This window comes from Branchiostoma floridae, chromosome 14 (genome assembly GCF_000003815.2).
Source record: "Branchiostoma floridae strain S238N-H82 chromosome 14, Bfl_VNyyK, whole genome shotgun sequence".
Classification (NCBI taxonomy): Eukaryota; Metazoa; Chordata; class Leptocardii; order Amphioxiformes; family Branchiostomatidae; genus Branchiostoma; species Branchiostoma floridae.
Window position 1 is genome coordinate 11,529,951 of NC_049992.1, and position 15,565 is coordinate 11,545,515.

Genomic DNA, 15,565 nt, shown 5'->3' on the forward strand with positions numbered 1-15,565 from the left:
AAGTTGTCAGGTCTTTCTCATCAAGCTGGAGTACTTCTAGATTTTGAAGTCCTCTAAAACCAAATGGTTCAATTTCAAGTTTGTTAAAGCCTAAAGCAGCATAAAGATATTTCAGGTTAGTTAGGTCACTAAAATCATCATGTTTGATTATTTCAACTTCAGTTTGAAGCATGTTTAGTGTCCTCAGAGTTTGTGCTACCTCTGACAGTGCATCCTTTGGAATCTGTGTCAAGAGAACCAATGAAAGATCCAAAACCTGTAGACTAGTCAAACCATGAAAAGCTAGCCTGGATAGTACAGTAAGGTCAGTTCCTGCTAGGTATAGGTTTTTAAGATGGTTCAATCCATAAAAAGCGTAGTCTTGTATTTCTTTGATATTTGAATTCTCCAGACTCAATGTCTTCAAGCTTGTGTTCTGTAGACAAGCAAAAGAACCAGCTTGAATGACTGAAATGTTATAATAGTTCAGTCTGATTTCTGTAATGTTACAGCCACTTAAACCTTCAAGTGCCTCTTGTAAGTTTGAAAACAAAATAGGAATGCCAGACAGGTCCAAAATGTGTACCGTACTGAACAGAGTGAAGAAAGGTCTGTCTATTTGAGTTACGGGGTTGTCAGAAAAGTCCAGTAAGTCAAACTCATGCAATAGGAACGGTTGGAAGTCAGAATAGTTCAAAGATGACACATTGTTTCCAGACAGAATTAGTTCGTGCAGTGAAGACATCTTAACAAAATCACTTGAAAATTTGCAGCTGATTAGTTGATTGTAGGAAATATCAAGACTTTTGAGATTCAAACCTTTCCAAATGTCAGCTTGTAGTATGTTATATAGACTGTTGTGGGAGAGGTCAAGATTTTGCAGAGTGGAAAGAGGGGAAAGTAGTTCGACAGGCAGATACGACAAATGATTCTTTTTAAGTGACAATGTCTCCAAGTTGGAAAGGTTATAGAAGGCAGCTGGTTCAACAACTGACAGTCTGTTGTCTCCTAAGTTGAGAATTTCTAGAAGATGTAGAGAAGAAAAGGAGTTGTTTCTTATTGTCTGGATGTCATTGCTGGATAAGTCCAGCTCGATGAGATCTTGAGGAAGGTTGATTGGAACCCGTGTCAGCCCAGCCAAGGTGCAGTCAGCAGTCTGGTTCACGATGGTGCATGGAGTTCCTGAGATTGACAAAAAATGTATCCTCCATTTAGAGTCTCTCCAAGTGAAATGATAACTTGTGGATTAGATTAGAAGCTATGATGCATGGTACTGCATTGATTATTGTTAGGAGTACAAGTAAGAATAATTACTAAAATAGATCATACTAAAATTTGAATATTTGGAATATACATGATTGTACGTGTACATGTACCATATTCTCTTTTTATAGATAGTAAGTCCCTTTCTGTAGAGATGAAGTCTGGATCAGTATGTATAGCTAAATACATGCTTTATGTGCAAATTGCTAATTCCCATGTGGTAAAGTTTTTTATTCTCTGCTAGGACTGTTTAGCCATAGCCAAAGCTATAGGACTGATATCAATTATGATTTTCCCAGTGGTCATTACCGATCAAAGGAGGCCATATATATCCTCCATGTTCATTATATTTTCATTTCCTCACAACCTTCCTCCATAGTCATCACAGTCAGGCTTGACCAGATTATGTAATTAGTATCCGTACAGTATGGTATTTTGGACCAGTACATAATTGACTGTACCAGTACTGTATTGAAACAGTGTAGTTACACAGTTCTACTTATAATTAGTTATGTGATTTTATAAAGTCGTTACCATACCTTTTACTGTTGTGCATAGTGCTAGGACTATGCTAAGGCATAAGAACTTCTGCAGTGTAACCAGTCGCAGCCTGGTGCATTGTACATCTTTTCCCATGGTCATTGCAGGATTTGAGTAGACTGCAATGATTTCTGATAGATAAAGAAAGAATTATGTTACCAGGACTGGCATAGGCTCAGATTCTCGTAACAAGCCAACTTTTTATCATTACACATTTAATGCTGAATCATTTCATTGATGGGAGATGGCTAAATGCATATATGTCTTACAAAAAAGTTTACTTACCTGACTAACAGTGAACACCAAAAGTACAGCAAGAAACATCCAAGAAAAATACAAGAATATCATGTATTTCCAGTGGCCAGCAGAATGTAACTGAAAGTACCGTTGACCAAGTTTCCAATGGAAATACTTCTAATCAGAGTCTTCAAGGAAATGAAACTTTGAAAGAGAAACATGAGAACTTCCCCTTTCATGTGATGGTTAACAGTCACATGATGGTACCCAATATGGGACTCCGTCTTGCCTGTATGGGAAAGCGGTCACTTGATGATGACTCATACATGATGTGTGTAATATGTATGAGTAACATGTAACATGTTTGACTCCAATATTAGCAACGCTGCCTGAGAGTGTAATGCAGGGCTCTAGCCAGCATCCGTTTTCCTGTCAATTGACGGAAATTTGCTGCGTGTGACGGAAAAATTTTACAACTAATCCATCAAGCTTGACAGACAAAAATCTGATAAAAGCTCCTTGATGGAAGCTACAGGCGACTTGGGGACGCCGTCCACGGTCGTAAAACTACTAAAACTACTGGTTTGCTGTTGTTATGATTGTTGACAATGTGTGTCTGTGCCCCATTTGCATACGATAATCTCATTAAAACCCGTTTTTCAAGGTACCCCGAACTCCTGGAATAGTGTTTTCGCAACAATGGAAATTGGCTGACGAAAAAAAATTTCGAGCTGGCTAGAGCCCTGATGTAATGTATTTATCACATTTCCTAATGAATAAATAATTGTGTGTAACATTACCTGAATAGACTCTGAAATTTAAAAAAAAAATTATTTTTAAATTAAGGGTCATTTCAGTTTGCATGGAACAAATTATGAAGGGAAAGATTTATACGGATTGTAAGACAGAAGAGCTTGTCATAAATAGGTAAAGATTCAAACAAGAACAAAGCATGTCCAGATCAAAAGTTACAAAATCAGAATTACTAGTTGTGCTACAGTGACAGTAACTACAAATGTAGTTCTGCTGCAGTACCTACCCCACTTACCAAGTATCATTACAATCCATCCAGAGGTTCTAAAGTTATAGTGACCACAAATATCTGGAAACAAACACACAGACAGACACATATACAGACACACCAAAAACTATACCTCCATTTCTCATGGAGAAAACAAGCTAATTTCAAAATATATTTTCTGTCCACACTTTTGTGCAATTTGTTTATTTTGTAATTGTAAGGGACCAAGGTATTAGACATACCTGAAAAATGAGAAGTTGATTTAAGTAGAAACACCTTAATGATTAACCACAACTGAGAAATCATTAACTATTAGATTATAGACATTTATGACCCAAGGGAAAGTACACTTCTGCTTTACAAGTTACTGCTGTGCTTACAGACTATTTCAAAACAACCTGACTGGAAATTCCCATTTAGTCTTGATGTTATACTCATTTGTCGTATTTCATTAGGAATAAAAAGTCAGCCAGCTTCTAATTGATTTGTTTGTCAGTTTGTTTCAAAAACATCAGCAAACACTGTGTATGTGTTTTTGACATTTTGCAATTCTTTACTGTTTCCATGAACATTCAGACTGCACAAGTGCGCCCTCATGCAGTTTGTGCGGTATTGCGGGGTGTCAACTTTACCCAGGCCATGTACCAGAGCTTCATCGACCTCCAGGACAAGCTGCACCAGAACCTATGCAGGTCATACCAACATTTTCATATACTCTAATTGGGTCTAAATCTTGGAATTTTCATGGTTGATTTTATTTTCATAGTTTTGTCAGGACTTCCAAATTATTCAAATTATCTCAAATTCATGACACAGAAATATTTCTCCCATGCAAGAGTACTGAACTACAGAATTGTTTCAATCAAATGATATAAGACTTTGCAATGCCTCATAAACCACCTGTTCCCTCCCACCGCAAGTCATTGCATACTAATTAGATATTTTCAGTGAATGCTAAAAAATCATCGGGGAAAATGTACACTTTTTCTCATTTTTGCACTCCCTCCCACCCGAAACTTAATCAATATACTATTTGAGCATTTTAGTTTTAAAAATGCCTCAAGGGGTGAAGCAGTACAATCAAGGTGCTGATATTTTCTTTTTCATGCCCACAGAAAGAGAAGCCTGGTTGCCATAGGAACCCATGACCTTGACACCATCCAAGGTCCCTTCATCTACAATGCAAAGCCACCGGCAGACATCAAGTTCAAGCCTCTCAACCAGACCAAGGAGTACACAGCTGTGGAGCTCATGCAATTATACAAGGTTAGCCAGGGGGTTCTTCTCTTTCCTAAACATCCATGCCTGCAGGATTCCTGCTTGTGTCTGTTGTACGTGGTGGGATCAGAAGTGATTCAGAAGTTTAAATATCGAAATACAAGACAAGAGGAGAAATATACTTGAATCAAGCTAGAAGTTTTTCACAAGCAAAGACCACAGGAATGGTTTTGTTTGTAATTTTTCTTCTTGATCCTGTAGTCTGACAGCCATCTAAAGCACTTCCTTCACATTATTGAGGACAAGCCTGTGTACCCCATCATCTATGACCAGAATGGTGTGGTCCTGTCCATGCCACCTATAATCAATGGTAAGGAAGATACCATTTTTTGTTCAGGGTAGTAGCATCAAGTATTGAGTTTCATACATTATAGAAACTATTCCAATACTGGAATTGCCTAAATAATACTTTAAGATGCATTAGTGACAGGGCTATTGTGTACAAAAATATTAAGCAAACAGGAAACAATTTTTCATTTTCTACACATGACTCATACATATGTGAGGAAACTATGTCTTGACTGAGATTCTCCCAATACCAATTTCACCTTTTTAACTTTAAAATTATTTTTCTGCCATTCTTTTAACTAACATCCTTTCTAATGGTATTTTCCATAGGTGAGCATTCAAAGATTACACTGAACACCAAGAACATCTTCATCGAGTGTACGGCCACGGACCTGCACAAGGCTAAGATGGTGCTGGACTCTCTGGTCACCATGTTTTCTGAGTACTGCCAGACACCGTTCACGTGAGTTCAACCAGCTTTTGTAATAAAAATTATGATTTTGATGAAGAGTATTTGAGGCTGTTCATTTTTGAATGGATTTGAACTGATTTACTTGTTTCCTACTAAGAATTTGTATGAAAAATACAAAATGTTTTTATCTTTTTTTAACTTCACAGAGTGGAGTCTGGAGAAGTCATCACCCCAGATGGTACCAAGCTCACATATCCTGTAAGTAGAGAATAGGGCTTTTTGAAATATATAACATTGATACAAAATCCAATAATCTAGTCATGGCACGTCTTTTAATTCCTTTTTTATGCGTTTAAGCAGTGTGATGGTGATGTTAATGAAACATAAATTCTTACTAGTATTACGAGTATAAATCTGACTCTAATTACATATTGCATGAAGTGCTTTTCTTTTGACACTGTGCTCAGCAAAAAAATCAATTTTGGCTACTACATGCACTGTATGACAGACATTTTATTCACATGTTTGTTTCTTGTGATCAGAGGTTGTTAAGTAAAACATTCATGCCTTTTTTTGGCCATACGTGTACCTCAGGGGCAGGGCCTTCTCACTCTCTCTAAACTTTCTACTTTCTTTCACCAGGCTCTGCCCTACAGAGAGGAGATTGTTGATGTGGCCTGGATCAACAAAAGTGTGGGGATAAGGTTTGTTGTTTCTACTTTCTTCAAGTTGTTTTCATAAATCTATCCTAATATCCTTTTTGACCTTGTATTATTGTTCTCCTGAAACTTTAAAAATTCTATTCCTAAATGCAATATATGTCCTCACTGATGTTGATATGCAAGCTATGATTCATTTTTGTTTTTTGTAGTGAGAGTCCTGAGTCCATAGCCAAACTACTGACCAGGATGTGCTTGTCATCGGAGGTTGTGGAAGAGTCAAAGGTCAAAGTTGAGATCCCACCCACAAGATATGATATCCTTTTTCAACTACTGTTTTGGTTCAAAATTGATTGAAAGTGATAGGCATCTTGAGAGAAACACTGAAAAGACCATTCAACAAAAGTTTCTATTAGATCTATGTCAACCATTGTCAACCTAAATGCCTTTTGTTAAGTTTAGCGGTGTTTGTTTCCTTAACCATTCCCACATATCATCCATGCATGTGATATCATGGAGGATGTGGCTATAGGATATGGCTACAACAACATCCAGATGACCATACCTAAAACCAACACCATAGCAGACCAGGTGAGTCTTTCAAACATCAGAAGTATGATCTGTTATAAAACATACCATGTGCACATATTGAAAGTCAAACGCTTTTGTTTGCATTTGAAGATGATCTAGAGGGGAAGGGCCCGGCAGCAAATAGAATTGTTTGACATGGTTCTGGTTAATTCTTACTAAAACAGAATTATAGTTGTTTACGAGATAGGATGGAAGAAAACTTCAAAAAGGAACAACTTTCACAATTTTAAATTTATATATAATATACAAAAGTTTAAACCCATTTGTAATATGTCATGTTAAGTGCTACTCTTGAGTCTTGACATGCTAAATATGCAGTAATATTGCCTGTTTATGCTTTCATAACCTATGTTGATATAATCATGGACATTATATATACAATTTGTCTTGATTTTTTGCATTTTTAGTTTGGGCTGAATAAGGTCGCAGACCTCCTGAGACAAGACATCGCAGCTGCAGGCTTCACAGAGGTTCTGTCCTTCTCATTGGTAAGACAGCATCAACATCATTTCATAAACTGTTGTTTGACCAATCAAAAGTTGTGTTACATACATGTTTGCCTGATGAATAAAGAACACAAAAGACACCCATGTACAAAGTTTGTACAATGTATGTATTGATGTGTTTCTGATTCTTTGATGCTTGTTGCATGTTCTTCTGTTAGTATAAGACAAAGTCCTTTCCATGATGCATAATTGGCATGTTGAAAATTATTAATACAAATATGTTTTACATGCTTATAAAGTGATTGTGTTACCTTCCAGTGTTCTAGAGATGATGTAGCAGGGAAACTGAACAAAGACATTGACTCCTCTGGAGCTGTTCACATTGCCAACCCCAAAACCCTAGAATTTCAGGTAAGAAATACAACATTTCCCAAACTGAATATAATAGACAAGTTTACATTTTACATACTGACTAACAACTTACAAGGTCTTATTTTTAGACACCACAAAAGGTTGTTTTATACAAATGATAGTTTAATAGATTATGAATCTAGTTGTTCAATGAAGTTACTAACATTAATTGATAGTAATTACAACAGTAATTGTTGCCATGGTTACAGATTGCTAGAACAACCTTGCTTCCAGGCATCCTGAAGACTGTTGCCTCCAACAAGAAGATGCCTCTGCCCATGAAACTGTTTGAGATCTCAGATATCATGCTACAGGACAAGGACAAAGGTTGGTTCTACAAGCTATGTTCTTTAGCCATTATCTGTCACAATTTTCTCTATGTCCTCTTTAGTAAATTCATTTTTGGTCAAATCTCTTGTTACACATTTTATAGTGAATGTGAAATGCTAATTGTAAAATTCATTTATGATTAAAAAAATGTATAGAAATAAGTTCCAAAATGTGAAATTTGTTTTTTACATATTAAGCAACAATACTGGAATAATGGAATATTTGTATTTGGTATTGATGTATGGGAACCATGGCAATTCTATGTGCACTGAGGTCTGGTACTTCTCTGTAACTCTTCCTACTTTGTTGTAGATGTTGGTGCGAGGAATGAGCGCCACTTCTGTGCGGTGTACTACAACAAGAACCCCGGGTTTGAGATCATCCACGGCCTGCTGGACAGGTTCATGCAGCTGTTGGAGGTTCCCTACAGTAAGGAGGGGAGTGGCTACTTCATCAGGGCAGCTGATGGTCAGTCCTGGCGTCAAGTCCTTCTATTTCACCTTAAAAAATTATTCATCCTTAAAGTGTACACTTAACAGCTGTTGGGATCTTTCTTATTTTCTTTGCATTCCTTCAATGACCTAAGACGAATGGGTAAGTTTGGAGTAAGTTAGACGTCCTGCTATAACGTTTTGCAACTATTGCAAGGAATCTCAAACTACTATTCAAGTGATTACAAATTGGGAAGGGGCAAACTAGAGGAAACATGAAATATATGTATTTTCCAAACGGGTCATAAGACCTTGTTCTGAATGTTAACTGTTTCAGTTGTACATGTAGACTGCTCTCATCTTGATACAGAATCTTGATGCTGTAAACTATGTGAAGTTCACTCTTTCTTGAGTTCAGACACTGACAGTGTTTTGTCTACCTTTGGCAGTCCAGCTGCTAATGCTGTTTAAAAGTTGATATAGATAGAAGAATTTAAAAAAACTGTTTGTCCTCTCCACAGATCCCACCTTCTTCCCCGGGCGCTGTGCAGAGGTTGTAGTGAAAGCTCAGGTGGTGGGAAAGCTGGGAGTTCTTCATCCTGATGTCATCACCAAGTTTGAACTCAACAATCCATGTGCAGCTCTGGAAATCAACCTCGAAGCACTGCTTTAACCAATCAGCTGTTAGCTTTAGGGTGGTGTAGTATCCTATAGGAAGTGGCTATGATTATCCCATCATGCAGCATCCTCTTAGAATGTCAAATATGGGCATGAAGCTTATCATGTGACCATGCAATTCTGTCACATTCAGAATGATTACTCCATCAGCTTTGCAACCTTGTGTCTGGCAAAGAACAGTCATGAGATATTGCATGAAAAGGGCTTTATTCCACTTTAAGAACATATTGAACAATTTGCTGGAAGTAATGTGACTGACAGTCCAATGTATGCTCAAAGGTAGTATGTAGGAATGGATATTGGAGGGAACAACAACAGTAATATATAAGTTAAGGAAAAGGGGCATAGACAAGAGAAGGGTAGGGATTAATAAGGGTAATATAAGGTTTCTTGGGAGACACTGTAAGATGTAAATTGGTACCATATCTGTGGTTCAGATATGGCCACAGACTAGTCAATGTGGGAAAACTGTGTACTATAATTAAAACAGGCTACTTGGTGAGATGACCCTGCTTCCCCTATGTGTGATGCTACAGTATGAGGAACCTACAATATGAGATCTTCACAAAATTATCCAATTGGCAACTATGAACACTTCCTTGTAGAATGACTAGATAGTAATTGTCAAAATCTATGTTATACAGTACAGCCACCATCCATGGATGAAGGTCCTTTTGTGTGAAAATAGCTTGTCACTGGTGACGTTTGGCTCAGGGTGTCACAATCTTGTCAATGATGGGTAGATAGTTTTAATATCTAACGTTTGAAATGCTTAAATGAATGGCAGGACTGTAAAATTTGACATGGGAGTGAGACTCAACATTTGTTAATGAAAATATCTACAAAATCTTATATTTCGAATTTTGTGTAGTTTAAGTGTGTATGAAGATGATTTTAATATCTACATGCCTATATTTGTCATTATCATTACTTGATACTACATTCTGTAGGCTTATGCACTTTTCATGCCATAACAGAAAGTGCATTATAAGGTGTTATTTTGCAGATGAAATATTGAAATATACCGTTACTCTCTTACTCAAAAAAAAATTTCTATGCGCATGTATGACAAAAAGTTAAAAGAAGTTTCCTGTTTTGAACAATTTTCCTGATAGTTATAACATTACCAATCTGCTAAGACTTGTAACATTGACCTAAAGCTGCCCATTGCTATGAATAAAGGACCAACTTTCAGTACTTCTGATGACAGATTTGTTTTACTTTGAAAGTTTTTGGTAGTTTACTGCCTATACTTTGAATGACATTACCAGCGTGGTTATCCCTTCCTGTCCCAGGTGCATATCTTGTATGTAAACAGTGCAATTCCTGTGCTGCAAAAATACCACAGACATGATTATATAACTGGCGCTAGCGCTGAACATGTACTACAGGTCACAAACGTTTTTAATGTCATTGTCCGTAGCGCTGAATAAGTGCTAACGTTACAGACACTTACGTTACCGTTCCCGGTGCTGAATTAGGTAGTGTCCCTGTCCCTGGTGCTGAAAAAGTGTTACATACAGTATCATCCCTGTGCTGTAACTAATACGGACATTATACCATCCCAATCCCTTGTGCTGAATAAGTAGTACAGACACTGCACGCTGTCGTTGGCGCTGAGTGAGTATGTCACAGACACCCCCTACCACATGACACCACAGTCATTTGTGTTTTTATTCTTCTGGTGATCAGCAACGTACCAGGTACTGTAACCATGGCGAGTAAATGCAAACGTCAGCACTATTTTTAGAAAGGTTGTGTTATCATGTAACACATCCTATTTGTTACAACACTAACTGTTGTTACGTTTGAAAAAGTGTGGACGATTATGATTTCGAATGACCCCACGTAAGGTCACAGTCGAACAACTGGAATTACGTGATATTCGATAGTTGTGACATTGCCACATTCGAATTCGATCGTTCCATTGGAACCTTGATTAGAACAGAACAATAAGTTCTTCGAACGCACGGAAATGGAACACTCATTTAAATCGACAATTAACGGTAATTACAACAACATTATGGCATATTACTAGACTCTTGATTGGGGCAAAGACAACAAACAACGTGTGCTGCAAGAAAGGTTTTCGTTTCAAACGTAATTCGGTAGTGAGTTCTGGAAGCAGTTTTGGCGGGAAGGAAGGGAACACCTGATGAAATGGCGGAGGGGGACAAGGTGACCCGTTCCAGCGCCACAGAACTTGTCCAGAATCTAGACATCTCATCTTTGGATGGAGACACGGCGAAAGTACTTCTCAACAAGATTCTCACAAGTCTTGAAGATGTTGCCAAGATGAAGTCGTCAACCACGACCGCTGATGAACAAAAGCATGTCTCTTCTCCTCCGGACGAAGTCAGACGAGCATCTGAAATATTGTTGGGCATGAAGGGCGTCGACCAATCAAATCCCGCCTTGTCTCAGGGCGCTGAAAATCGAAATCAGACCGGAGCAAACAAGGCCAATGGTACGTAAGAGTGTACAAAAGTAAGATCTACCTACATGTAAGGGACGCCATGGTAAAGGGTAGCTTTGCATAAAAACGAAAAGGATACGATACGGATGTAAATAGAAGTAAGAGAGTTAAATAGCAAATATGGGAACATATTCCTGCAACGATAAGGCAAAACAAAATTGGTCGCTATTGTCAGGGTATAATTAGCTAGGTTGAAGTTTTCGATAGAAGAATTTATCTAAATTTACCCTTTTCCAGCACCTTCTTCTTCCGATGACCTCGCTTCCCGCACCAAGAGCGCCATCTCCACACTGGCAGATCTGTGCACGGCGCTGAGAGATGTTGAGCCGCAGGTACCTCTGGTGTTATGATACGTTATTATATAGGCTGGATCCATGGAATAAGACTGGATCCATGGAATAATCAGAAGAGGATTTTGAACCCGTCAAAAATTCGGACCATCCAAAAGCTCCCCTGGCGTACAATGTTTTATTGCACCATAAAGTATCCCACTCGACTTATTGCATTTTGAAAGAAATTGGATCTACTGATAGACAAACAGAAGCAACTCCATTGCATTAGCTAGGTGTCTTTTTATTTCGCAAAATATGATTGAAATGTGCGATAGTCTTGCAGAAAGTGACAGCATTGTACACTCGCAAAATGCGAGAAACATATTATTACCTAACATCGCATCGGTTTGTTATTGAAATGTGTTTATAACGATTTGTTATCAGGTTGTTAACGAAGTACTCCCTCAGCGTTACCATCACTTGGTTCCTTCCACATCGGCACCCGCTGTCAACGTTGTTCAAGAAGTGAGCTCGAGAATTCCTGTTTCCAAAGTCAGTTCAGAACACACTGCTGGTACTGAAACTCCTGCACTTCCGTCCTCGGTCGCTGGTGCTCAAGTTCCATCTCCAAAAGTATGAACACATATGAATTTCCTTTGAAGTTCTAACTTCAAGAATGGACATATACAGAGTTGAATCGTAAACTTTTTCAACAAACACGTACAAGTTGCGACTTATCAAACTTTATCGTTCACTTTTCAGTAGAAAGTAGAACAGTGCATTTAGCTACCAAGCTTTCGTATACAGTAATGGGTTTCCATGCAAGTCTGATTTCATGTAATGATCTTGTGTGCATCCTTCCGCAGAGGATCTTCATTCCCGGTAAGACTACGATCCGCCCGATGCCTGATTACTGCCGAGTAATCTTCCACCCATCGAGTCCAGACATGGACAACAGGAAACGTAGGGCCAGGACTGTCTTCTCAGCACAACAGGTGGGCAACTAACTTCAAAATCCATTATTCAGTTACAAAATGCTGCGTCTTTTGAAATTTGATCAATCACTTTGAATATCTTAAAGTGTTTTAGTATCAAGAATTGATTTAATCCATATTCCCCTTCTCCGAACTCTGCTTAGTTGAAACGTTTGGAGGAAGAGTACAAGAAGTGCAGCTACCCTGACAAGGAACGTCGCCAAACCGTGGCGGAGGCTACAGGACTGACGGAGGGATGCGTGCGGATATGGTACCAGAACAGACGAGCTAAGGACCACAGGTAGGGTCATCCACCTTTCGAACATCACCATCTTACACAGTTAACATCTTATCTTATACATAGTGTACAGTTAACAAAATAATCATTCTTAATATTGATACTGATCGGAATATTTGAACATTTGCTCTATCGTGATGACTCAAGAAATCTGCGTGTAGATCATTTTACCGCAAGATTCTTGAATAAAATATTTGTGTTTATTCTCTTATAGACTGAAAGATTCAGAAAGGCAGCGTGAAGGCATGTCAGTGTCGTCAACGTCACAGCCGGAAATGTCAGGCAACCTTTCGTCACGTCCGGTAGAACCTGTCAGGTTGCCTCAATCAGAGACGGCTCCACCAACAACACTCAATCGGGCTGAGGAGGCTGCGATGGAGGCGTTGGTTAACTTATCCTCTACAACTTCTACAAGGACGACGGCTGCAAATAACCCCCAGAATAACCTCGATTCTGCAGCACAGAGTGACGAAGCATTGTCTGGATTTGATACGAAGCCTTCCGTGACCGAAGGCGCTTCACCATGCAAAAACAAGAATGCAGCTTCGACTTTAGAACACGCAAAGCAAAGCACCGTTGCTAATCTTCAGCTAGCTCAGGGGATCAAAGAACAGCCACAAATAAGACAGACTAAGCAGGACAGTAATAGCAAGTTGATTCCAGCGGCGTATACATCGACCATTGACAAACAGTCAGGCGATCTGCGGTCAGCTCCGAGCGAACACGTGGAGAAGACGTCGCGTACGTCCAGCCAACCGTCGCAGAGAGCGATGATTGCCTCCCTTGTCGCACAAACGATGAGACATGCGGAAGGTCTGGACAGTAAGAGATCAGCGGTACCTATTGCGGTGGTCAACATCCCCATTGTTCGACTGGAAGGTAACGCAGACAAATGTGCAGCTGGTTCAGCAAAGGGTTCTGAGAAAATGAAGCATGTGCCATGTGTTGCCGTTACTGCAAGGGTTGGACCAGGAGGTTCCAAAAGAGGGGATTCGCCACTACAGTCTGGAGAAGTCGTACACCGTGCTGCCTCCATTGGAATCCCCTTTCATGCCCTTCAGTTTCAAAATCAGTGGACAAAGAAATCTCCAACCTTAAGTCAAAGGAATGATTCTTCAACCACCGTGACGTCAAAAATACCGACGAATGTTCAAATCTCCACAGGAAATTCGCCCTGTCCTGAAGCAACAATCACTTGCACGTTGACATCCTCCAGCGCGTCTAAGATACCTCCTCTTCTTGGATTTTTCATCTCAGATGCACAAGCAAAAGCGTCAGCCAGCTCATCAAATAAAAAAATACAGGACGCGAAAACCTCAGCAGAGAGACATGAAGCAAAAGCTAAGGTCTCTTCCTCTGATATTCCCTCGACAATTGTGCTTCGCCTACAGCCTAGACCTACGACTGTGGTAGTAGAAAAGCCATGCACTAACTCTGGGAAGCCTGCAAAAGACTCTGAGAAAGAAACGAACCGACCGACTTCCAGTACAGATGACTGTAGTTCATCAGCACCAGGCACGACGGATCGAAAGAGAAAAGCAAGTGAAGAGGAAAGCGTTAACAAAGTCGTGCAGACTAAGATGTGGAGGGAATTGAAGGAAGAAAAAAGCGTGGCAAAGAGAACCAAAAACACAACCAAAGTGAGTAAGAAGCCCAGCCCATCGCAAATGATACAACCTGAGAGAGAGGGTGACCTGTATAGATATGAAACTCTGAATAAAGAGCTCCCTATAAAAGAAACTACGAAGGGTAGCTGTACACAAGTCCAAGGCACGCAAACAAAGCTGTCAACAACCGACACCAAGTGCCTTAATAAAGCCAATAGTAACGCCTGTACTGTGGTGTCTGATGGCACTTCTCTGAACTCAAAGAACAGCCATCCGACCACGCTGCACTACAAGAAGGGGCGAATCTGCCAATGTCATCAGTTACAGGATATAATCGACTACTGCGTCCGAATGGATCCCGAGACAGCAGCCAAAACTGACAATTTCTGCTCAAATACTAAAGAAGTTGGTTCTCTCCAAAAACCAAGAGAAGGGAAAGGGCAAACTGGCGAGCCAGTTCCCAGATCTGTCGACTCTGTTCCTAAAACCTGGACGTCAGGAACCGTGCGACATTTGAAGATAACGACGCCAATTTCAATAGCGACGACTACCAGTATTCATTTGTCGAATGCTCGCAGTTTCACAAGACCGGTCGGAGCTGTCCCAATCGGATCGGTCCGGGCACCAGGGATCACCAACACCCAGCACGCCAGGGTGTTCCACCGACCAACGCCAGCTCATTTTCGTCACATCAACTTCGCGAAGAAACCCTGTCCCATACCTGCTGTAGTGATACCAAAGTCTGTACCAACCACTGGACAACTCTTCCTCAAAAATGTTCAAAAGTCGGCCGTTGAAGTAAAACCAGCAAGAGGCGTTCGCGTCGTCGTCTGTCATCCCTCCAACACTGTGATCCTGCCAACAACTTACACATCACCCTCCACATTCACACGCCCAACAACCAATGCTGTCGCTCATCGTACATGTGGAGCTGCAGCCATGTTTCGGTTAGGGTCAGTTTTGAAGAGACCCAATACTAGTACTTTCAGACTTCCACTGGTCATGAAACCTGCAGAACGCGTGACTGCAGTAGCAACCACTGGATACACATCGAGCGGAATCCGTCTTCAGCCTGTCCAGAACAGAGGACAACCGCCTCTGCCACAAGGGGACGGGGACGCTTTAAGAAGACTGCAGCGGTTCACCGATGGGTTTATGGAAAGGCACCGCTCAAGTGAGCCCTCTACTGAATCGCGTAGAGATGACAGACCACCGCCCCCTAAAGTTCGACGCACGGACATGTGATACTTCTCCCAGGCAATGGTCGATTAACAAGTTTGAAATCGCCTGACTTTGAATTCTACCAATGAGTAATATTGTGCTAGCAGAGGACACAACTTTTCTGCTGTATAAAATGTGTTAGTTGAAACCGTA

The 15,565-nt window shown here is 40.1% G+C and overlaps 2 protein-coding genes across 2 annotated transcripts in view; both read left to right on the forward strand.

Moving 5' to 3' along the window:
- The window catches only part of LOC118429985 (phenylalanine--tRNA ligase beta subunit-like), a 28,471-nt gene extending 18,710 nt beyond the window's left edge, over positions 1-9,761 (forward strand). The window contains exons 6-18 of the mRNA XM_035840644.1: positions 3,617-3,732; positions 4,156-4,306; positions 4,520-4,628; positions 4,937-5,069; positions 5,225-5,276; positions 5,661-5,722; positions 5,890-5,993; positions 6,168-6,268; positions 6,676-6,756; positions 7,033-7,125; positions 7,335-7,452; positions 7,768-7,923; positions 8,408-9,761. Of these exons, the coding sequence (XP_035696537.1) occupies positions 3,617-3,732; positions 4,156-4,306; positions 4,520-4,628; positions 4,937-5,069; positions 5,225-5,276; positions 5,661-5,722; positions 5,890-5,993; positions 6,168-6,268; positions 6,676-6,756; positions 7,033-7,125; positions 7,335-7,452; positions 7,768-7,923; positions 8,408-8,559 (1,428 nt within the window). The 3' untranslated portion in view covers positions 8,560-9,761. The remainder of the gene's footprint in view (positions 1-3,616; positions 3,733-4,155; positions 4,307-4,519; positions 4,629-4,936; positions 5,070-5,224; positions 5,277-5,660; positions 5,723-5,889; positions 5,994-6,167; positions 6,269-6,675; positions 6,757-7,032; positions 7,126-7,334; positions 7,453-7,767; positions 7,924-8,407) is intronic.
- Positions 9,762-9,899: 138 nt separating this feature from the next.
- On the forward strand, positions 9,900-15,436 carry LOC118430124 (serine-rich adhesin for platelets-like). Its single transcript, XM_035840835.1, has 6 exons — positions 9,900-11,031; positions 11,278-11,372; positions 11,757-11,945; positions 12,179-12,307; positions 12,451-12,587; positions 12,799-15,436. Exons 1-6 carry the CDS (start codon positions 10,725-10,727, stop codon positions 15,434-15,436), a joined length of 3,495 nt encoding a protein of 1,164 aa, XP_035696728.1. The 5' UTR covers positions 9,900-10,724.
- The last annotated feature ends 129 nt before the right edge of the window (positions 15,437-15,565 follow it).